Source organism: Larus michahellis, chromosome Z (assembly GCF_964199755.1).
Source record: "Larus michahellis chromosome Z, bLarMic1.1, whole genome shotgun sequence".
Classification (NCBI taxonomy): domain Eukaryota; kingdom Metazoa; phylum Chordata; class Aves; order Charadriiformes; family Laridae; genus Larus; species Larus michahellis.
Window position 1 is genome coordinate 9,442,297 of NC_133930.1, and position 23,616 is coordinate 9,465,912.

At 45.4% G+C, this 23,616-nt stretch overlaps 1 protein-coding gene across 24 annotated transcripts in view; it reads left to right on the plus strand.

Annotated features, from left to right (window-relative positions):
- CELF4 (CUGBP Elav-like family member 4) overlaps positions 1 to 23,616 on the plus strand; it is a 713,233-nt gene that overhangs the window by 638,521 nt on the left and 51,096 nt on the right. For 14 of the 24 annotated variants that reach the window (XR_012584950.1, XR_012584952.1, XR_012584951.1 and 11 more), the window contains exons 7-10: positions 3,003 to 3,150; positions 8,460 to 8,609; positions 19,614 to 19,679; positions 21,335 to 21,415. Coding sequence is in view for 17 of the 24 variants with exons in the window: in XM_074570524.1 (XP_074426625.1) it covers positions 3,003 to 3,150; positions 8,460 to 8,609; positions 19,614 to 19,679; positions 21,335 to 21,415 (445 nt within the window). In the remaining 7 variants the exon portion in view is untranslated. The remainder of the gene's footprint in view (positions 1 to 3,002; positions 3,151 to 8,459; positions 8,610 to 19,613; positions 19,680 to 21,334; positions 21,416 to 23,616) is intronic. The other 10 variants (XR_012584953.1, XR_012584954.1, XM_074570533.1 and 7 more) reach the window with 2 other exon arrangements.

Below are 23,616 nucleotides of genomic sequence, written 5' to 3' on the forward strand. Positions count from 1 at the left end.
AGGAACCTGCACACTCAGGTTACCTGGTTTGCAAACCAGGAGGAGCACCTGTCATTATGGAGTTAACTGTGAACAGCTTAGAGACATCCATAAGCAGGAAAAAAAGTTGTGTAAGCCATAAATAATGTCACAAGTGATTGCCTGGCTCTGTTGAGTCCAAAATGGAAATTGTCTTTGGAGTGGCACAGTCATTTGTACTACCATTGGCAATGCAGCATCTTTTAGATAGAGCCCAGCTTCTCTTGCAGCACAGGTGAAACACAAATGAAAAAAGGATTAGCACTTATCTTTTAAATGGTTGGGAACTGAGATCCAAAAGTATCTGCCAAGGGCCAAGTAAGGAGCGGGAATGATTTCATCTGACTGCATTGGTATGTGCAGCTGAACTGATGGCCTGGGGCTCCACGTACAGTCAATAGGGAGAAACAAAGGTGCAATTCATCTGCCCAGAGGCATTTGGGTACAGAAGGGAGAGATGAATCTTGGTCTAGGCTCCTCTGCCTGTTATCACATAGACTGGAATAGGTGACCAGCTCAGAGGAAACCTCATTTGTATTTAGTTTACTGAAACTGACAACAGAGAAATGACAAAAATATAGTCCCCTGCCTGCCCTAGAAAGTCTCTGGTACAAACACCAGGCTGTTATCTGCCAGCCAGACTGGCCACAGCACACGCATGACTGGCCATATGTCACTCTGTGTTTTGAGGTGGGTTTGTTCATGCAGCTCTGGTCAGCTTTGGAGAAAGACTGAGAAAATCAGCAAAGACCAGACTGGGACTGTCCCCAGCCCCTGCAACTGCGTCACTCTCAGAGAGATGCTACTTTGATCAGCGGAGCTAGACATTTTCTATAGGCACAGACCTTGGCCATCATTTCTGCAAACGGCCAGTTACATACTCAGCTGTCCCCAGGTGAAAATACCCAGCACAGAAAATGAGATATGGGTCAGCACACTCAGCGCTGGAGTCAATCCAGTGGTAAAGATGGATGGATTCTCCCTTCCTCATTTACTTCATTGGCATACTTACTAAAATCACCTGCTCAGTGCCTCCTCTGGAGAATAAACTCAAATGATGCCTAGAAACAAATGTACTCCTTAAAGGGGAATCAGCATTGTCCTATAATAGAAAAGATTGTCTAATCACTCTATCAGTAATTACAAAGAACAGGATATCACTAATTAAAATGTGAAAGTGTCTTATGCAGTGTATAATAAAAAAGGGTAATTAAGAATCACAGGGAAAGCCACCACCTCGCCACCAGTCTGCATTAGGCTACAAAAAATAACAGTACTCAACTCTAGTACAGCACTTTTCACCTGTAGATCTGAAGGCACTCCTGCATGGGGAGGCAGGTATCCTGTGTCCCATTTTGTCTCTGGAGAAACCAAGGCAAGTTTACTCAACTTGTGCATGGTTATACAGCAGGTCAGAGGCAGAGCATCCTTTGGTCTCTTCACAGATGGTAGCAAGGGAAGTTTCAGCATTTGAATGAGTGCAGTGATTTCAAGGATTTGGTTTAGTGTGTGTATGTATGAACAGTTAATTTAGCTGATATTTCAACATTAAACCAAACAGTAGGGAACAGTCTGCTCCTTGCCGTGACTTTTGAGGTCTATTTAATGCTGAGAAGCGTGTCCTGCGTATTTAACCAACAGCATCAGAGGGTGATTTCCTGATGGGAGAGAGTGAAATCAGAGAGCAGCAAAATAGAGTTCCTCCAATTCTGGAGACAGCAAAGACATAAGTCACTTCTAAAGTCACTACAGAAAAACAGTTTCCTTCTCCACCGTTATTATCAAGTCACGCATTACTGGAGGCTAGGGAATGAACAGAGTGAGGTTTCGCTCTCTGCTCATCCTCTTTCCCCCACACTTTCTATAAGCATCTAACACCAGTGCGGAGTGGGGGTTGGATACAGGCTCAGACATACCTCTTCTGGCTCTTCATACAGCTCCAGGGAAGGGTAGAAGAGGCAGCTTCATCCAAGGTGCCTTCTCCTTCACACCAGTAGCATTTTACAAGCCCACTGCAGCCATACTGTACACATGGACTGCAATGACCGTGTGCTAGGTTCAGAGTGTAAAACAATAATAGTGAAGTCTGACGATAGCAAAGTCTTATTTTAATGTAAAAAACATTTCCAGCATGCATAACCATTCACCAGCCTTCTGCTCCAAAATTTTTACACCCAAATGCCTAAAAATGTAGACTGGGTTCCTCATTTTTGTCTTTTGTATGTACCCTAAAAGAAGCAGCATTTTTGTCACTCTCTGGGAAAAAAAAATCAAATTAAGGAAATCATCACAGATCAAAACCACAGGGAAGGGGTTTTCCCACTACACGGTATTAATCTTGCTAAAGCAGGGGACGTCTTTTCTCTTATATAGCTCTTCCAGGAATCTCTGTTTGGTTATGTTAGAAGTAGGTGCTGTAATATGGTTAGATGGTTTGGTCATGGTTTTGCTCAGTGCTCACGGGGAGCCTCCCGGCAGCATAAGAAAAACTGATTTTTGTCACTGACAGATTAAAATAAATCAGGTTATCCCCACACAACTATCTAAGCTTGCTGCTCTGGAGAGGGGATCCCCGTTCCCACTGCTCCACAGACATTGGTCTCCCATCAGCAGCCACCAGTGTTTTCCCAGAGCTTTTCTATAAGCAACGTAAACCATGAAACCTGTCCGCTCAGGAACTTATTCTTTTCCCTGCCTTTCGCATCAGGAAAGGGCCAGGTAGTCAGAGGACTGAGTACAACTCATGGGAGACCTCCACACCATGGAACACATTGTGGGGGTGGGAACCATAAAGACCTCAAGACGCAACGATGCACTTTGCCTCCTATAGTGAGAAGGAAGGCCAGGGCTGGGGGGTACCACAGGCGTGGTGAGCTGACATCTCCAAACAGATGCCTCACACTGGGTCCCCATCCTGGTGCGGGTGCTGCGGGCTGCCCTGCTGGTGACTGCGTGATATTTTTTCCCTGCTCTCTTTGTTCCAGCTGATGCAGCAGCAAGCCGCGATCATGGCGTCCGTGGCACAGGGCGGCTACCTGAACCCCATGGCAGCCTTTGCTGCAGCCCAGATGCAACAGATGGCGGCTCTGAACATGAACGGCCTGGCGGCCGCCCCCATGACACCAACCTCAGGTAAGGGGCTTGGGGGGCTGTGGAGAGGGCGAAGGGCAGGTAAATATGGCCACATCTCAGAGGAGACCTGGCGGGACATGTTCATTGACAGGTTTACCCCTGGTGGGTTGTTACAGAAATGTTGGGTTTCCTGGTGAAGGCCACCAGGAGTGAGGAGTGGAGTCAATCAGATTTTTTTGTGGTCTGGGAAAGGGGCAAAGGGGCAGAGAAGGACTGTTGCCACCTCTGCCAGGGCTGGGGCCAGCTGGGGTCACCTTCCGTGTCATGAAATAGCTCTAAGGGCACAGTCAAAAGGCTTGCTGTTAACTGTACCCCACTCTGCGTGGCACTCACTGGTGGGTGAGGAGAGCCAGAGGGTTGAGACCCACCAGAGCTGGGATGCAAAGGTCTTGTTGGGGAGGAGGAAGGGTGCTGGCAGCAAAGGCACTGGAAAGGGCTCTCTGCCCTGACCCTTCCCTCTCAGCCTCATCTCTTCCACAACATCCCTTTAGCTCTGAGCACAAATGGCACAAACACCCCTCAGTGACATATACTTGTTTATTGGTGGTGCATATAGATGTCCAAGGGGTCAGTGCTGGTGCTGTCACAGTCAGGCTGGTCCAAGACAAAAAAAAATAAGGTTTGTGGTGAGATGCAATATCATTAACAAGATGAGCTATGTCTTTGGGACACATAAGCCTTTTACCTACCGTGAAACAGGACAGGAGGTACTCAGGGAAGACCTCTGGTGCTGCCTGGAATGCAAGTGTTTGGTGAGAAGGTTTCTGTCTGCTGGAACGGAGACAGGGCCAGTGAAGGGCTGCCAGGATCTGGCCAGGCTGTGAGGTGTCACAAGAAGCCCATGCTAGGAGCTGCAGTATATGATTCAGTGGGCAGAGCATTAAGATGCAGAGGGCATCTTAACAGGCAGAGAAACAACACTGGTGTTCCTGGGGATTGAAGCAGAAGGAAATCATTTGGGCAGGAAGAGGTCAAGGAACTGGCAGGGCTGATAGTCACAGAGTGGCATGTGGCCTAACAGCAGGGAAGTAGGGCAGGAGGGAAAGTGGGGCCAAACCATGAGAGGAAAGAAGTCAGGATTTTGACATTTTAGCAATATACCGCGGAATCTGGTAGGGAAGCAGAGGACTCAAAGATACATCTCCAGAGGACAATATATAAAGGAGAGGCTGGGATAAAAGTGTCCCCGGGGGTGATGCAGGTTGTTCCTATGAGAGGCGCTGGGGATGGGACTGTGTTCAGAAAGACATGGCATACCAATGCCTTTGTGTGAACCTTGAAACATCAAGCTGACCTGGAGGGAACCAGTTTGAGAAAGGTTTGGGGTGAGACATGGGAGGAGCGAGCTATGCCTGAGCCAGCGGTGGTGCAGGCACCGCTGGGCAGAGCAGGATCTGGGACTCCTGCAAAGCAGAGCAGCGAGGGAGGAAAGGGGCAGCTACATTGCCGAACATGGAGAGGTCTGCACCAGCACGGGAGCAGGAAAGGGCTGTCTGACGAAGCAGCCAGGAAAGATGCCTCCTGGCTGAGTAAGGGGCCTGAGTAAGGAGTAAGTAATGTCCCTGCTGGGTGGCAGGGACATAAGGCACGGCAGCAGTACAGGCTTGGGGGCCCTTCCTAGCGAACAGAGTTCTGCTAACCTGTCTGCCAAAGAAAACCTCCCCGCTCACACACAGCTTAGCGTCACTTTGCAATCTGTAGCTGGGAACAATGTCAGCAGCTACCGATCAGATAGGTATCTTTTCCTTTGCTTGCATTAGAATATGAGGGAGAAAAAAAAGGAGAGAGAGAGAGAAAGATCTCATTCCACACAAACTTACGGAGAGCCAACGAAAAGCGCTTGACTCAAAAATCTTATACCACACATTTTGAAATATATGTTTACACAATGATAAATGTATAAACAACAAGTCGATGGAGCTACTGCAAATCCAAATAGAAAAGTGGCTTAATTATATGTGCACCCTTTAAACCTGCTGCTGGAAAGATTATCATATTTGCATTAGCTAGATTTGTTTTGTGTTGGTGGGAGCAGAGAGAGTCAAACAAAGACTGCCTGGAATTCAAATGCTCTCAGGGCCTGGAAAGCTGAATCCAGGCGGTGGTTTGTGATGGCCTCACCACAAAGCGCACAAGCTCTTTTGCATATAAATAAGCCTTGAGAATGAACAAGTTCTGTGACATAGGTGTGTAAATAGCAGTACAACAGACAAATTCTGTGCCTGCCATGGTATCCAGCCCATGAAAGATATCCTGGCCCTTCTTCAGTGTAAGCTCTGCTCCTCCTCTGATGTACGCGGCACCTCTTGGGGACTGTTAAACTCTTATTGTCAGAGCACGGTAGAGGAAGGCTCATGTTTTTTACATACTTTCCAGAGCATCCATGACTGGTCATTATTGAAAATAAGATGCTGGTTTAGATGATCCCTTGATCTCTTTCACGGTGGCAGATTTTGCACTGTCCTTATGACATATTTTCAATCATGGAGCCTATGCATGTTGGCATTATTGCGGATTTACCTTGAATGGGTAGCTTCCTTCATGAAAAACCTCTGTAATGGGTTGTGGAAATGTCCATTGACAATTATTCCTTGGGTGAGATGTTTAGACTTTGAAATGGTTCCTTGCATTACTACAGCACTCTCAAAGCTTGTGATAAGGCACATAGAAAATGTTTCACATAACGTCTGAACAAGCAAGCCTACAACACTAACAGCGATTTCTGAGTAGCCAGGAGATATCTGAAGCCTAACATGAATTCTCCTGCTGGCTTTTGTTAGCATTCAGGAAGCCAAATGGAAAATGATCATTCTGCTTCATAGCAGGATTTCCAGTCATTGAAGTATATCTTTGTTCTGACTTGGAATAAAAATGAAACATTTCAAAGTTCTCTGAAAAACAGGCATTAGAAAAAGTGTTTGGAACACTGAAAAAGAAAAAAAAAGTAATGTTTTGATCTTTCCTAAGCAAAAGAAAAATTGTGCTAGAAAAAGGACACTGGTAACCCAGAAGTCCTAGAGGCTTTGGAGGTATTGGCTGAGCGCCATGCCTCTGTGCTGGTATCTTCAGGCCTCCTAATCCAGCTGGTTTTCTGTGCTTCCCACCTACAGGGGAGTGGGTTCCTTGGGACATGGCCATGAGTTCACTCAGGCTCAAAAGTTCCCATGGGACCTGTGAACTTAAAGAGTTTCGGATCCAGGCAAATCTAACAGGCTAGATACAGGACCCATCTAACCTGGCTTTAACAGTACAAAAGTTAGACATACAGTTTAAACAACTCACCTGGCTTGCCTGCAGTCAATGGAGAGCAGTAGGGAGTCCCAGTGGGCAATTCAGATCATAAAAACGTTACGCTATTTGCTGGCATTTTGATGGTTCTCCATCAAGAGCCAGTTTTATCTCACACGACAGTCCATAATTGCAAGGCAATTAAATTGACATCTCTGAAAGTTTGGTTCAAGTTTTGCATTTCTCCCGTCATTTGTATAATCAGGGTGAAAAGTGAGTGTGTCTGCCCCTCTGTTAATTGCACAGAAGGGCTAGAAATGAAATTTCATTTAGGATTCCTTCCTGCTCTTCTCCTTCCCTCCATGTTGTAAATCTGCAACTGGTGTAGCTACAGCAAGAGATCTCAAACCAGGGATGAAACCCACAAGTGGCATGGATCACTGCCATTTGTTCTCTGTGGTGGCATTATGCCAGTTTTACTCCAACTACAGATCCGACCTCTCCAGGGGGGTTCTTTATAAGAAGAAAATTAAAGAATTGCAATGAATATGCCTAAACTCCTTAGACATGCACAAAATAGCAAGCACAAATCCCTTGCTGCAATTTTAGAAAAAATTACTCACATTGTCTATGCAAATAAAGCAGAGATCCAGAACAGCAACCGAAATTTTACCTAGCCTTTGTGATTTTCAAGCTGATGACATATGCTAAGAGCATTGCCTTTGGACTTCAGTTGCCACTGCTGGCTCCCTGTACCTCCACAGAGGACATTTTTAAAGGCCAACACCATTTAAATAAGCAAAGGGAAAGCAGCAGCTTCTCTGCTTGGGGTATAAGAAAAGAGCTGAAATATAGCCTGCCTTTTTTGGGCCTCTCAAATCAGAGCATATTAAAACATGTCAAGCATTTGTATGGGCTTTCTTAAAGCACCAATACAGATTTAAGCAGTCCTTAAAGTGCATTATTAGACTAAACCATCATGGAATTGCTGCTATGATGAAGAAAATTTCTGCAATTAGTTTAAAAAGAGGTTACTGCAAAAATGGTGCTTTCAATCAGTAGTATATCCTGACACATAAAAGATATTGCTGAAAATCAGATAGTTTAACTTCCCACCCACAGCTGGTAAGAGAAAAATATGATTTCATACTTACTGAAAACACACTTCTGGTCCTTCAAAACATCCTGAATATGTTGCAAGAAGCACAGACAGCCCAGACATTTTAAACATAGATAGGAGAAGGCAATGGTGTAGCAGAGGGATTTAATTCTCCCCTCAGAAATTCAAGAATTCCTACCCAAAACTTAAAGACTAAATTGTTCTTCTGAAATAGCAGCATTACAGGACGTACGTGGGAAGAAGGGGAGAAGTATGATTCCATGCAAGAAAGAGATCTAGACCAATTTTTTCCCCTTTTGAGTGGGAGATCTCTGCTAAAACTCTACAAAGTCAAGTTTGGACCAAAGAGTGACACTAAAAAACAGTATCACCAGCTGCCTTTAGGCTACAAATCAACTTGCCAAACCTTTTAAGGTTCTTTGGTGCTGAGAAATGTTCAGAATGATTTGAACGTGAATTGTGTATTCATGAGAGAGTGCAGACAGAGTAGTCCTGGAAACTGGTACACCCCCAAAGCTGACATATCCAAAGAGAAATTCAGAGGAACTGCTGTAGAAAGGCGGGACTGAGAATTTGCTTCTGGTGCTAAATGATATCTAGGAAAGAAATGTCTGTTTATTTAGCAATTTAAACAGGTAATACTCCAGGGAGAAAGTTGAGGGGGAAGACTGATATTTCTATAGTCTTCTATTGCTTGATGCTAGCAATGAGACCATGATTACCAAGCAAAAGCTTCATTCTGTCGAAGAAAGTTTTGCAAGCCTTTCTTAAATGCTTTCCAAATAGAGGAGCAATGTCAGGGAGTCCCTTTCTTAGCATGACAACTTGGGAGGTTTTTCATGTCTTGGATTATCAGAAGGCTCATGTGTGGGGGTCACAGCTGCTGTGTCAGCAGTTTTCTCCATGTTGTTATTGCTTCCAGTACTCACCAGCCCTGATTTTATGTCCTCCCCACTTGCAGGTGGAAGCACGCCTCCTGGCATAACTGCACCAGCTGTGCCTAGCATCCCATCTCCAATTGGGGTGAATGGTTTCACTGGCCTCCCGCCGCAGGCTAATGGGCAGCCCGCCGCAGAAGCTGTGTTTGCTAATGGCATCCACCCTTACCCAGGTAAGCCAGACCAATGCCAGGCCCACAACCCCCTCCTTCAGTCTTGGGGAGATTGTCCACATACACAGGCTTTGTGTAGCATGAGCCACCTCAGAAGGATTATACCTCACACCATCAAGGCTCGCTCTAGCATTGGGGTAGTTAGGTCTTATCCAGCTACAGTTGAATACACATAAGTCTGGATGAAAGACATCAAGGGCATGTTGGAGGTGGAAAATTTTTATGCTGAAGAATTGAGTGCTAATCTGATGGACGACTTGTCTGGTGAATACAATCAGAACACCCAGCAAGTTTTGCTTTAGCTAGAATTTGGACAATCACAGGGGACTTCATGAGCTACAAGGAAAAATATCACGCAATGTAGAAATAGAAAGCTCTTACCTAGTTACTGCTCAGACAATGTCACTGGAAAAACCGCTGTGAATGTAGCAAAGGAAAGACCAGAAATATCAGAAGTATTGAAAAAATAACTTTCATTTCCCACTTTCCCACCTTGTAAACATTTAGCCACGAGTTCAACTTTAACCAGAATTAAAATCAAGGGGCTTACTGTGCTAAAAGTTAAGCATGCGTATACATGTTTGTAGCAGCTTAGAGGAATGGGGAGCTCTTGGAGGCTTACAGAGGCATCAGAAGATTGGAAGGAGTCCTTAGAGTGCTCAGTGAGCTCAGCCACAGCAGCAAGAGAGCACCGTGTCTTTAAGGTTATACAAATATAGCCATCTGTTCAACTATCCATCTATCTAAGTATCTACCTGTTTGCCAGTCTATCATCTCTCTGTTTATTCATCCATTTCTATGTCTATCTTTTTTCTGCTTTATCTAGCGCCTTTTAGCTAATCTTCCATGAGCCATTACTGCAGACATCCGAGAACAGATGATATTTCTAGATTAATCTTAATGACTTGAGCTCTTGTTACTATCTCCAAATACCCCCCATGATTAAAGAAAGCTTTCAGTTAGGTATTTCATCCATGGTTATATAATCTGATTCTCTCCGAGTTTTGGAGAGACTTGCTCAGCCAGCAATTCACAGTAAGTCCCTGCACAAACACCAACAGCCTAACACATTGAAAGGTGATACTCATCCCCGCTCCACTTCACTGCAGGCAAAAAGGCTCCTTTCTGCCAGTAAAGCTGACATCCAAATAGTCTGCTTTGTTTAAAGTTTGGATTTACCTCGATGTGTCTTCAGCTATAAGTGCTGAAGCTCTCGGTGCTCAGCTTCCCGATAACTTAGGGACATCTTAAGGTATAGCAGAGGCGTAAAGGGAACAGTGGAGGCCAAACCCTCACCTCGCTTTTTACTTCTCCTTATCCTCACTGGCGAGGAAATGCTGAAAGCAAGTTCCTTTGTAGCAGTTTGAGTGTAGGACACATCCTGTGTTTGCTCCATCTTATCCTCTTCCTTCTCATGAGCGTTTATGCACTCTCCAAAACTTTACTCCTTGCCACAGGTTCTATTGAGACCTGCAGCTTAGCAGCATTAAAACAAAAAAGGATTAGACATTTATATGGGTAATGAGAACATCCACAGTCACATTAGACTGGATAAAAATGTAAAAGGGACACAAACCTTCGTGCTTTATGATATAAGCCAGCCACTAATTGCTAGGGGTTAGAAAGAAATTTTCATCACTGGGCAGCTTATTCCATCGTTGTTGATTATGGGATTTTTCACACTTTCCTCTGTAGCATCTGTTACTGGCACTGACCTGTGGTTCTGCGTGTCTGTGTTTCCAAATGCAAGGGTAGAAATAAAATAATAAAGCTGAGCATGCAATTGCACTAACATTATGGAGAAGTAAAGAACATGCCAGTCCCCATTCAAAGTCAGCATCTTCCAAACAACTTTCTTTTATGGTATATTTCTCATTCTGAAAATGGCCAACAGTGCTGCAGTATTATGTACATAACCATAGTCTTGCTATGATTATGACTTGCAATATATTGTTTAAAGCCTGAATTTTGCTGTCAGATACTCTTTCATACTCCACAAAAAACTCAAATGTGGGTTCACACCATTATGTCCTGTAGCAGAATGTTCTTTGTTGCCTGAAAATAGCAAAACAGGACAATCAAAATCTGTAGAGGCATGACATCCACATCATTCAGACCCAAATAAATCCCATTAATTGTACAGTTTGTCTACACATCCACCTTTGTGTCTAACTATAATATTTTTGATGCTGCATCTCAAGGACCCAAGAACTCCAGTCTTTGCACTATAAAAAAAGGTCCATAGCATGCAATTGTATTTACTGTGTAGTTCCACTGGGTTTTTTTTCCTGTCTTCCCCTATGCTCTTTTTTTAAGATTCCCCTTGTCTGGAGCAGGGACACACACAGTAGCATTTGAGTCAAGCTACTGAAACATCCATGGCTTTGGGGCAAAGGCAAGAGTAAGTCAAAAGTCCCTACTCACCAGGTCTCTGATCACAGCCCCATTCCCTGCAGGTATTCACTTTTTCTGTGCTTCAGCCAGGGTATGGATCATGCAGTAGCACTAGAAAACCATTCCTTGCAGGCATACTCTTTGCAAGCCTTGCTCTCACCTTCTCCAAGCTCAGACGGTATGTAATGCCACACAGTGCACTTTTTTGATAGAATCACAAAGGAGTAAATATTTCCCCTTCCGCTAGTCTGAGCCCCTTTGGAGAGATGGCTTTTTTTGGGTATTAATACCTGCCCTTTAGTCTTTCAGCTTATAGAGGCATTGAACATGGCAATGTGTCACAACTTGTAGTGGGGACAAGAGCATGATCTGTTATGGCATGGTCTTGTGAGCCACTTTGCAGCAGCGCAAGGGTGTTTGCCATTTCCATATTAGCCATAGTAACAGGGATTGCGCTCTTCTGCCAAAGCTTCTTAGCCACCCAGAGCCCAGTGCCTCTTTTGTGACAGTGTGTGTGATGTACAATAACAGTGGAGACCATCTGCATCGGTTTCTGCTGTGTCTCACACCATCAGCTCTCTGCTTTCCAGTATCAGGTCCTGCTCTACTGGATTGAGTTGAGAGGGACTGGATAAAATGCTCGCTCCAAAAATAAAGCCTCCTTGGGAAGAGAAGGGGAGGGAAAGATGAGAAAATGGGGAGAGCAAAGGGCAGCAAACACGAGAGAGAAGGGATTGACTGGCAAAGGATCAGCAAAATGGGGGAACTGGAAGGAGGCACAGAGCAGAGCCCTCAGAAAAGAGTGAGGACTGCTCTGTGGTCTTCTGCCCAGTGATGTGCCCAGGAAGAAGCAGAAATACACACATAGCATCCAACAGCTCCCAAACAAAATTATTCCTCCTGGGCCAAGGAATGCCCAGCAAGACCAGAGCCAGGACTTAGGCTGCTGAGGAATACAAAAGCAAAGTTCCCTTTGTTGCTCATAACATATTATAAATGTATCACCTTGTTTACTGGTTCTACTTCTGAACCTGTCCACCTAGTACACCTTCTGAAACTAGTCCTGGACACCACTGCCAGGGCTAGCTCTCTCTCTTCTCTCTGCAGAATTCCCTCCCACTCCCCTTTGGTTACAAGCAAGCAAGAAAGCAAGCTCCACTTCATACCCTATTTCAGGTCCAGCCCCCTCCCGGGGAGGACTAGCTGCCGGTACGAGTGGGCAGCCAAGCCTTTATGCCCACAGGTTTCCAAGCCACTATTGGGATTGGCAGTAAAGGTGTCCCCCATGGGTGAATTCCTGTGCCGTAGAAACTCATGTCTCAGGAACTGAACTGAGACCATCAATTCATTTTCCTTGGCTCAACAAAGAGCTATCAGGCAGTAACCAATTTCACCCATTGCCAGCAGAGACAGGATTCAAACTCCATCTGTAATTATTATCATTAAGCAAGCTAATTTTGTAGGGGAGGAGCTGCCGGCTTGCTAATATGACAGCCTTATCTATTAGCTTGTCAATTAGCTAGCAGCTCTGCTGATGGGCAGGCTGCTGCTCCGGGCCAGTTGGTCCCAGGATCAGTCCCGACCACAACAGACACCATCCAGTGATGCTGGGCAAGATGAGGGCTTCACTTGTGGAGGCAGAGGAAGGGGCTGACTTACCCCACACCTGACATTTTGTCCCTGAAAGGAGTCAGACAAGGAGAGTTTAGAGAGGGGGTGAATCAGGAGAACAGAAATCGAATGACCCTCCCGCACCTGTGGAAGGTCCAGGGTGAAAACCAAGCCCCACAGCACTCAGTCCAGACATACACCGTGCCCTAGAAATGTGCATAGCTCAATGGCACCCAGGCTGAGTTACTTACTACAGGAAATCCTTGGCTGTGTTTTCTTTGTCCACCCTAAATCTCCGCATGAGAGCTTTCCTGTTCATATTTTGTATCAGCAGTTCCAAAACTGCAACAGTGAGCACCTGAAATATCATTATGACTAGGAAACATTTATTTGACCCATTTGTAACAATCTGCCACGTGCCATAAACCACGCTTTACTGGTAAAATAAATAAGTGAAGGAATGCACTCATTAAAAATATAATAACAAGTTGCCATCTTCAATTGTAGTCTAAGCTACTTTAATGATGCCATGTACTTCCAACAATCGTGCTGCGGCCATAATGAATGAGGTTGTTTAAGGCGGTTGTGGGAGCCTTTCCAGAGCCAAAGTGCTTTCTCCTCTGATCTGGAAGAAGGTGTAAATACAAATCAGGCTCTGTGCTGATGTTTTCAGAGGCACCTAAGTGAGTTAAGACCTTGAGCTTTATTTTTAAAGGTGATTTAAACTAAGCTCCCCAAAAATATGGAGTTAAGTGCCTTAATAGCTTTTAAAACCTGACCCTGACTTATGTGTTTATGGCCTTAGGCAAAAGGAGGCAAGTCTGGTCCTGACTCTGCGCTTGAATTAATTTGTCACCTTGGCCAGCCACCTCCACCTCTCTGCATTTCTGAGTCTTCTGTGTCTTTCTTGCTTTGTCCACTGGAAACTCTTCATTTCCAGACATAACTCCTATCGTGTTTTTGCAGAGCACCCATCTCAGCAGCTGCTTGATTAGGGATGTGGCGTGGAGGTGGGACTATTAAGAAAATAATAAACTTAATTTCCAGGGATAAACTATATGAATTTTATAGTAGGCCCATATGCTGTCCCAAACAAGCATCTACAAAACCTGGGGATGCCACCAAAAGGGCTTTTCCAACTAAGAGGATGGAGTAGAGGGCACAAATGCTCTGGATTTCTCGGCTCCTTTGACGTGTAGGGGAAGAGACAGTGGGACAACGTGTCTTTGACGGAGTGGTGTCCGGCCCCTAAATGGTGAAATGAGACTATAAAACACAGGATCAGTCTCTGTTTTCTGCCGGATCAGCACATTCTTTCTGTTATTGCAGTTATTGTTGTGTCTGAATACCTAATTAATTACAACAGTAAACGCTGGCTTCTTTAATCACAGCATCAGCTGTCCTAATCAATCTTAATAATATGGAATCTGTACTATGGCACCCATGAATTTTAATCTACATAAATTTCTTAAGACCTCTCGCAAGCTTGTTGTACGAAATGATATAATTATGGATATAGATTAGGGCTGTAGAGAGTGATTTAAATTGGATTTAAGGAGAAGGTGAATAGAGCCCTCCCACTCTGTTATTTATTTATTTATTTTAATCCTGGCCTTCACATAGATTTTTTTTTCCCTGTCATTATTTTATTTCCCCCACCCTGACTGAATAGCACTGCCTCTCTTTGATCGTCTTCCTCCCCCATCCAGACTCCTAGAGGTGACAGTGGCTAAGCTGCAGCTCCTGGGAGAGGAGTAAAATACCTCCAGGACAGTGGGAGGAATGAATAGATGGGGCAGAGCACAAAGCTGTGGATCTGGGTGATAACGCGTTTTTGTAGACCGGTGCAGGGAGTAGCACTGCAAAATAGAGTGAAATAGATGGAATAAAGCATGTCTGTTGGGAAATGCATAGGCAATCAGAAGCAGGGGGTGAAGAGGATGTCATATAGGTGTAAGGTATACTGACTCCTTCCACCAAAGTGAAATCTCAGGGTGTCTTAGCATCTCAAAAGATGCCAGATCCTGCTTTTGTCCCTCAGAAGCAGTGGGCCCCTCTGATTTGTCTCTCAGAAGCAGTGGGCCCTTCTGACTGCAGAGAGCAGATTCCCTTGGCTTTCTCTTACCCTGAGCTGGGACAAGGACACTGTCCCATACCCCACTGAGGGGGATGGAGGGTCCCCTTTTGATGGCTTAGGCAGTAATCGTCATCCTTTTAGCTCACCACCCCCACTGGCTTCGGTGCAGCTCCTCCTGATTTACACCCCTGACCATCACAGCAGGCTCCAGCCCTCTCTCCCTACAACCATGTTCACCTGGGGCACCCATATAACAGCTTGTTTTGGACAGACACTGTAGCCGGGTTACTGGCATCTCAGAAAGGATTCTTTATAGAACATCACTTAAACTGATTTTATTTATTTTTAACAATGTGCTTCATTCTGCCACCTCCGTCCTTTCATTCTCTGACAAAAGCTAAACGTTGGGCCTAACACTAGCTGAATTCCCCTTTAAAAAGTTGGATTTCAGTCTAGAGAGATATCGGTAGTAAGAAAGCTTCCTGGTGTTAATTTTAAAGCACTGGTATTTCATGCTGACTTGGGAAATCATCCTTGGTTTTTGGCATCAGGCAGAGGATTCAGAAAGTGACATTAACGGATCTACTTTCTTTGAAGGACTTGGGAGTCATTTCTTGACTTCTCCCTAATGAATAAGTGCTGCCTTCGTTAAATTTATATTTATGGCCATATAGTAGGTCATTGGCTTGTTTTATGTCTCCAGGTTTATGGAAGGTTATCTGCCATGGTCACCTTGTGGCATCTTGGCCAGGATTGTCTCGCAGAGAGACAATTGTATCTGAGCAGGATTTTTCCCATGGAGATATGGAAATGATCAAACTAATATAGATGCGATGTCCAGGGATAAGGCTCTTGCCCTGAGCTGCCAAATGAAGTTACTATTAGCATCTGTTTGCCCTGGCAAGGCCAGATCCTCAGCTTCTGTAAAGCAGCAAGGCTACATGGACTTCAGCGGGGCTGACATGATTGATAGTTGTCCTCTGGCCTCTCAGGAGCCGCTCTGCCTCTTTCACTTCACCAGCTGATCCTCAGTGTGTACTTTACATCACGTTTAATCTTTTAAATATCTGTATGTTGGATGTAAGATCTTCATGAGTCTGACCATAAGGCAAGCTATTTCAAATGTTATCTATGGGCACATTTGCACAGATAGTCACCAGCACATCCAAGGCCTTTTGATGATGTTACAACTTAGAGATGTGATACTTCTGGTCCAAAAGCCCCTTTAAGGTGCTTTATGATATTCATGTCCCTCATCTAGTGTCTCCTATATTCCTGTGGCTCTTACCAGCCTTTACTCAGTTATTTAGCTTCTGGGCCACAGGCAGCTTATACCCGGGCACAGACAGCATGCAGAGGAGCTGAGGTCTCCTCCCAGCCCTGCATGCCCGTGCTTAGCTAATATTTGCAGTAAGAGAGAAGACTGACCATCTGAATGGATAGAAAGGATGGCTGAGACAGGGTAACTCTCCTACCTTAGCACAGCATGATCTGTGTGAAGGCCACGGGGTGTACATCTTATTAAGTCATGTGTATCTTATGGAGGAATAAAGCAACCTTCCCTCATGGTCTCCTTGTGCTGAGACACAGAAATGACTCATGTCTCCTTCCCACTTTGAATTTTAGCACATGGTGCTCTCCAGCCTACAGCCACACGTAACCCCTGGGGCAGACTGGCTCTGGATTGTGAGCCCCTCGTACATCTGAGCCCTGGCTGAACTTCTCATGGGTGATTATTAAGTAGGAGGGCTGTCACTTTACCGAACACCGAATGGCCACAACTTCCTTAAATGTCTAATCCGTGTCTTGAGATTTCTGGATCGATACCAGCTGTTGGCTTCACCCACACTACAGCTGGGAGCACAGGCAGTTATGCCCTTCACTGGGTTTAATTCATCTGGCAGAGTGAGCAGCAGCATGAAGATATGCTCATGGCTGCCCAAGCTACCTTGGCTTCGTGCCGGGGTACTCGGCCGGCCCTGGAGTCTGTGTCCCTGCATCTTCACCGGTCGTGTTGGCCAGCATGGACACATCCACTGTGCTGAAGTCACATCTTCATTTGCTGAATAAATACACTCTTTGAGCTAAGGAAGACAAGTTCTTCAGTGAGCAAAGGTCATCACTTTAGCTTTTAAGAGCTGCCAAGTTAAATTCCTGCAGGCGGTGACTCACAACAACCACTTTTCCCAAACAGCAAGGTAGGGAATGAGACTATAAGTAAAACACCAAGCCCCAAGCCAGGGGTTGCTGCCTCCCCATGCTGTCTAGTCCTACAGTCACGGGATGCTTTTGACTCACTCTTTTTCAAGACCATCCAGGGATGGCTGGGTCAATGTTAGGGTCCTATGTATTAGACCTGTCACCTTGCATCTTCTTTACCTGTAAGTTAGTGATTCCCAGCCTGGAGCAAAGCTCACTGAAACCAGGGGAGAATCTTCCTACCGGCTTGCATGTGCTATGTGCCAGGAGGAAATTCCCTGTGTGATCTGGGGCAGAAGGTAGCCTCCTGAGAAAGAAGCACCCAGTTAGGTACTACCTATGCTGACAAGTCATTAAGACTCCAGAAAATAATAAACTCTAAAAGCTTTATGTGGGGGGGAAAAAGTGTGCATTTAAAGGCCTGTTGTCCCAAACCCTTTAAATAAAGCATTTGTCCAGTTTTAATATTTAATCTTAAAGGTAAACCATGATTTTAAGTGTATTTTTCCTAAGCAGAATGGCTTAGTTACAATGGACAGAGGACGGCTTCAAAGGCAGGCGAGATATCCACAGATGGGGTAAGGAGAGCAGCTCTGCAGTGGGGCAGGTGGTCCTGTTCAGGACGTAGACTCAACGATAGCTGTGAGAGCGGGCAGTTCCCACCTGTGCTCAGCTAAGGCAAGGAATAAAGGAAAGGACCACAGGCAGGTACTGCTCAGTGACTTCTCCCGTATCAATGAAGAGACAATCACTGCTAATTGTTCGCATGTCAGAGAGTCCAGCTCTGAGTTCAGCTCTGAGTCCAGCCTCAGCTGGAAAGGAAGTGCTGTGAGTGTATCTCCGAAATAGCAAAGATAATTTCTTTTTCTAGCTCTATAAACAGATGAGTGCAACCAAGGAAGGGCGGTTGCCTTTGGGGCAGACACAGTAGATCACCTCCTTTACTGCAGACTGCAAAACCACAGCTATCTTATAAATATTTGCTCCCTTTACCACGTGTCCCCTCACCTTCCTCGGGAGATATCTTCTACCTGACGGGACTTGGTCATTTTTCGGGGGTCCAAGTTATTATGATCCATTCTCCCAAAGTGGTGCAGGAACCGGTGTATTACTCAACTTTTCATAGCTGTTCAGTTTTCTTCTGGAACAATATGCTCAGCATTCTGGTTTAGAGGAAAACAGTTTTGAGCAGAGGTTAAAAAGAATAGACTTTACTTGCTTTCTTTTTCAAGATGGCAGGAATAAGCAGAAACAATTTTTATATTTTCCAATCATTTCCTCCAGTTTCCTTTAAAAATATAGCTTTGCATCTCTACTATGCCTTCCACTAATCTCTCACAGGTTTTAATGAAGTGTCCTCACACCCCTTTTCAAGGGGTGAAAATCCTTATAATGGCAGTGCTTCTCCATTTCACATACATACATACTGAGAGACCTGCCAAAAGTCAGCTAGAAAATCAGCCGAACAAATTCCAAACTAATACTGAAATCCCACATATTTCTTCCTGTGACTACCCCAGTCTCCAGGTCCTTGTAATTCAGTAATGCCCATAACAAACAGAACCCTCCAAGCCTTGGCCAGCTTTCCCCCTCAAAGTTTGGTCTTCTCAACATTCCTAATTGTATTTTGGGAGAAAAGTGCAAGATCTTGCAAGCTTCCAACACGATCAATGGTGATCTTTGAAGTTAAGGTTCAAGCTGGCATTTGCATCTGTAAGAAAAGACTTTCTTGGTGTTCCTTGGGTCTGTAACACTCATGTTTACCAACCTCCCCCACACTTTGGCATGGAGTCAGTGTCTTTTGTTGGATAGGTCAATGGCATCAGATTCCCTTCCAAGAGGCCCACACCTTTGTAGCTTCCAAGTCCTTGCCTCCAGCCACACCTCTGTGCTTGTAGGAAGGAAGAAGGTGGGATGGAGGGGAAAGTGGTAGCTCCCTAAGGGATCATTCTACAAGTAAGAAGCCGGACGGACTGCTTAGATGTATAAGAGTGCAGCACCAATAAATACAAATTAAACTCATAACAAGAGGTGAAATATTAGGGCCAAGGTGACATTTGGACTGGAGGTTCAGCCAAGCTTTGCTTTAAATATTTTATTGCTGCAGATAAAGAAAGAGCTTATCCAACACGTTTCTCTTTCTCTCTCTCTCTTTTTCTCTCCCTATCAACCAAAGGGGAAAAAGAAGAAAAAAAATCTTAACTAGCTTTTGTTGTATTTGAGCTAGACTTCAAAGTTTCACAAAAATAAACAGTTTTAGGGGGGAGGACTACACACTTGTAAAGAGAGAAAATGCACTTTGAAGCCAGCAAGGGACTGCATGCCTTACACAGAGATTCACAGCATCCTCCCTGGAGCAGACAAGTGGCGTCCCCTTCCCCTCCAAGCAGCATCTCCTCTCTCACAGGGGGCTGCCTGGCAGCAACACAGTCCTTCGAAGGGTTGTTGGTATGGCAGGAGACACTGCTTTGTTCTCTTCTTCTTCCCCCTGCTATGCCGCTGTTGTTTTCTGCTCTGATTGAAAGTTTCATGTGACTGTAGCTGTCGCTGAGATCTGAGTTTGCACAGCACCTAGCACAGTGTCAGTCCTGGCGAGAGCTGCTCCTCTTCTGGGACCTTCAGCCCCTGGGTCCCTCACACAACGTGCTGGTAGGGGAAGAGGAAGGGAGAGTGCCTGTCATGTTTTAACCCCTTAATTCCTTCTCTCTCTTGTGTCTCCACAGCACAGAGCCCCACTGCAGCAGACCCCTTGCAGCAAGCCTACGCTGGAGTGCAGCAGTACGCAGGTCGTTAGTATTAACACTTTCTCCCAATAAACCTTTCTCTTCTCTAAAGCCTTTAATCTCTGAACATGCCTGAAGGGTCTGGGGGAAGGGAGATGTTTGCTGATACAGGGGCGAGCTGGGGCACACAGGCTCTCAGATTAAACTTGCAGTTCTTGCAAAAAAAAACTATAAAGCCCAGGTTCTTCTCTCCCTGAGGAGACAACCTCCTCCCTTTCCCCAGGGAAAGGCTCCCTCTGACTTGTACCTCAGGGCAGCTTCATTGGCTGGACCAGGTCCAGCCTGCTTAGCACTGTGCACAAGTGCAAAATCGGGTCCCAGATTTGGTGGACACTTTCTATAACAGCTCTGAGTGCTGCAGAGAGAGGGGGAGATGGGCAACCAGAGCCTGCAGAGCCACTGCTGCTGTGCCCGGCAGGGTACGGTATGTCTGCACTTACCCATATTTTAGGGTATGTCTACACTGTCCATACCCCAGCTAGTTAGTTTGAGGCTGGCTTAGGAGCTATGCAGACATGCTCCTGACTTCCCAGCAGCTTTCTCCATCACTCCCAGTGGGTCAGGCTCCACTCGCACCGCCCTATATGCTGAGCAGCTCCTTTGCAGTTGATGGACTGACACCAGCCAAAGTGACCTGGTGCAGACCACGACCCTGCCGTGTTCAGCCTCCCCTCGCGAGGTGTCCATGGCCAACGTTGCGAGGAAGCTGCCACCCCAAAGTCATTATTTCCTGTGGTAACTGGAGCAATCATGGGCTCCCGCTGAGGAATGGCTATTATCTGATGTCAGCACTGTATCTGGAAACTTAATTTAATTCTCCATGTAGGGCTTCATTTGCCGGTGTTTTAGTTATTGTCATTTATTGCTTGTGAGGTTTGATAGATGGGAAGCAGCTCAACCCTTTGAGCTGTTAATTAACCCCTCTGCACACACATGGCCCCTATCCCCCTCTCTCTGGGCTCGCAGGCGACCCGTACTCTGTATTTTTAGCAGCAAGGCACATCATCTACCATCTGTGGTACTGAATGGCTCCCCTTGTCTGCTTGGTGGGGGAGCTGAGGTGGGGCAAATTGTTTAATTGCTGCACACTGTTTCCACTCTGTTTGTGTGAGAGAAAGGAAGTCTCTATGGACATGAAAGAAAACGTATATCCAAGAATGTATGTACAACTGTGCCTATACAGCGTGTGGGCATATGAAGGTTAGGGTAAGGGAGGAAGCACACATGTGAACAGTTTTTATGAGCATGTGAATTAATCAGGGTACAAGAGAGACGACACAGGGAAACGTGTGCATGCGCTCTTTGCGTGGCTGTCAGCATGGTCATCACCGCGCTGAGCTCGTGAATGAATGTGTTTCCAGTGCTATCTGGGGTGGCTACGTGGCTCAGCAGAGACCCCCATTTACACCACATGGCTGTCCCCGGTGTTACTGCTGACGAAGCTGAAGGCAGGATGGGTGCTCAGGGCCAGGTGGCACCTCCTGGGGCACGACTGTGGTGCTTCTTCCACATCTTAGGCTGCATGAGATGGCTTTTCACAGAGCCAAAATGCAGGGGAAAAGCCCACCTCTAGCTTGGTATGGTGGTTTGGAGTGAAACCTCCTTGCTTCCCAGCACTGAAATCTGTCTCTCTTTCTTCTCTCCCTTTCTTTCTCTTATAGCTGCTTATCCTGCTGCTTATGGCCAGATTAGCCAAGCGTTCCCACAGCCACCTCCCATGATCCCACAGCAACAGAGAGAAGGTGAGTAAATGGGCTGTCCTCCTCTCTGGCCCCAGCATGCCACCCCTACCACATTGGTTCCCCTCCTCGTACACCTAGAGAGTAGCCATTAAACGCCCAATTACTTTGAATCCCCGGTCCACTAAGTCTTTTCTCCATTTCCACATGTGGCAGGGCATCATTGGCGCTAACAGTAGTATGCAGGAACACCCTCATGGGGAATCGCTGCTAAGATCCCCTCAGTCCCCAGGGAGGGGAGCATGCTGATGTGCAATGGCCATGGAAAGACCTGCTAGCAACCTAGGCAATAATGTCCAGTGGGGATCTGTGCTCGAGACAAGCAACATGAATGCGGATAAAAATGCAATTTCATTGGAATAAAGAATTTAATAGGAAACAAAGCACTGGTGGCCCTTAATTAGAAACCAGTAACATAAGTTCAGACACTTGCTATTTAGAGAACAAAGACCTGCTGTTTAGAGAGGCTGATCTAGTCTTTTCAGCCTTCTTTGACAATCTGGAAACAGAAATCATCCCTTCTAGAGCACAATCTCTATATCAGAAAGAGACAAACCGTGTAGTAAAAGTACCTATTTCTTTACATTGACTATGTCAGCAGCCTGGGTTATCTAGTCCTCAGGACTGGATGGCCTCACTGGAGACATGAAAAGTAAGGAGACGTGAATCTCCCACTGCTGCAAGTAAATGTTTTGGGAGGCAAACATGCCACGTAATGTTCCCTTTACAGTCACTGGGGAGCAGTGGCATCCTCAGAGGCAATCCACTCAGCTTGTCCCAATTGTCCTCCAGGGAGTCCACTGCTCCCTTTTGATAAGAAGAGGAGACTGCTTACCTAAGTAAGGCATTTAAGTCAGGTGCTTCAGCTTAGTGTAGAGACCCTAATTTTAAATAATTACATTTCAACTTCTATCCTCCGTTAGATCACTAATTCAGATACATTCTATGTCATTCGTGTTATTATATATATATAATGACATTTAATATTTTAATATAGTGTAACAGTCAGAATGAAATGAATCAAGATTACACTATCAAACTAAAACATTCTGATGGCCTAGAACTACTTTGGGGGAGAAATCTCATTTTGTAAGAAAATTAGAAATGTCGGCATTTCGATCTAATTTGGAATTAATTTTTTTCCGATGTCAGAATTTCCTGGGGAACACAACTTCCAGCTCCTGATTAGCTCTAGTACATGTCCCTGCTGTGAGAACAGATGCACAGACCTAACGTATCGTTACAGAGATGTTTCCCCCATGCTGAAGGACTTTGCTTTTTATTACTTACTGGGGCTAGATTAAGCACAGGACAAAATGGCGAGCAGATCATTTCTCAGCATAGCATTGTGCCAGGAACCATCAGAAGCAAGAGATAACTATTGTGCACACCTTGAAGACCCACTTCCCAAAGACCCTCGTGTTCGCAAGGCGTGGTCCGTCTGTGGGTTGAGGATTTGTGTCACCCAGTGGACAAGTTATCTCATAACTCCTTGCTCCTTCCTGTAAGCAGCTGGTATTGAGGGTGGTTGGGGGCCAGATATATGAGATGAACCACCAGTACGATGCAAATTGTCATTCCCAGTGACCTCCATTTTCCTGCAGTGTTTTGATGCTGTGGCTTTCTCTGTTGCTTACTAGAAGGAGAATCTCTAAGGCACGACACTCCCTTTTAGCTGAGGGTCAAGACCTTTAAGCATCTCTAACCTTTAACATGAAAACACTGCAAGAGGGAACTCTAATAATAATAATGCTTAGTGCTGAGAAGAGTACTTTATGTTTGCAAGGACGTGCACAAACATTGATTTGTTAATGAACCAGCCCTACCACAACAATAACATCAATGATCACATTGTTAATAACAACACTAACTCTCTGCTCCCAGATCCCGGTTGGATAACAAGCCCAGAGTCGCTTGGCTGCTGCAGCGTTCCTGTAGAGATTAGTCATTACTTCCACATGAGCACTGAGGCTGCCGGCAGCTGACAGGGAGCTTGGGGTGGAACAGATCCAAAATGATCAAAGCTAGAGATGAAGTCTTGATTCAGGCCATGTCAACGAGGCAAAACTTGGGGGTAATTTAAAATTTGTACGGTATTACTCATCTTGATGTAGCTTCTGAAAAGCAGAAGTACACTTAGATATTAAAATAAAGTGGTGCAGGCTTGTGACTCTCATCTGCCCTGTGCTCAAACGTACTGGGGA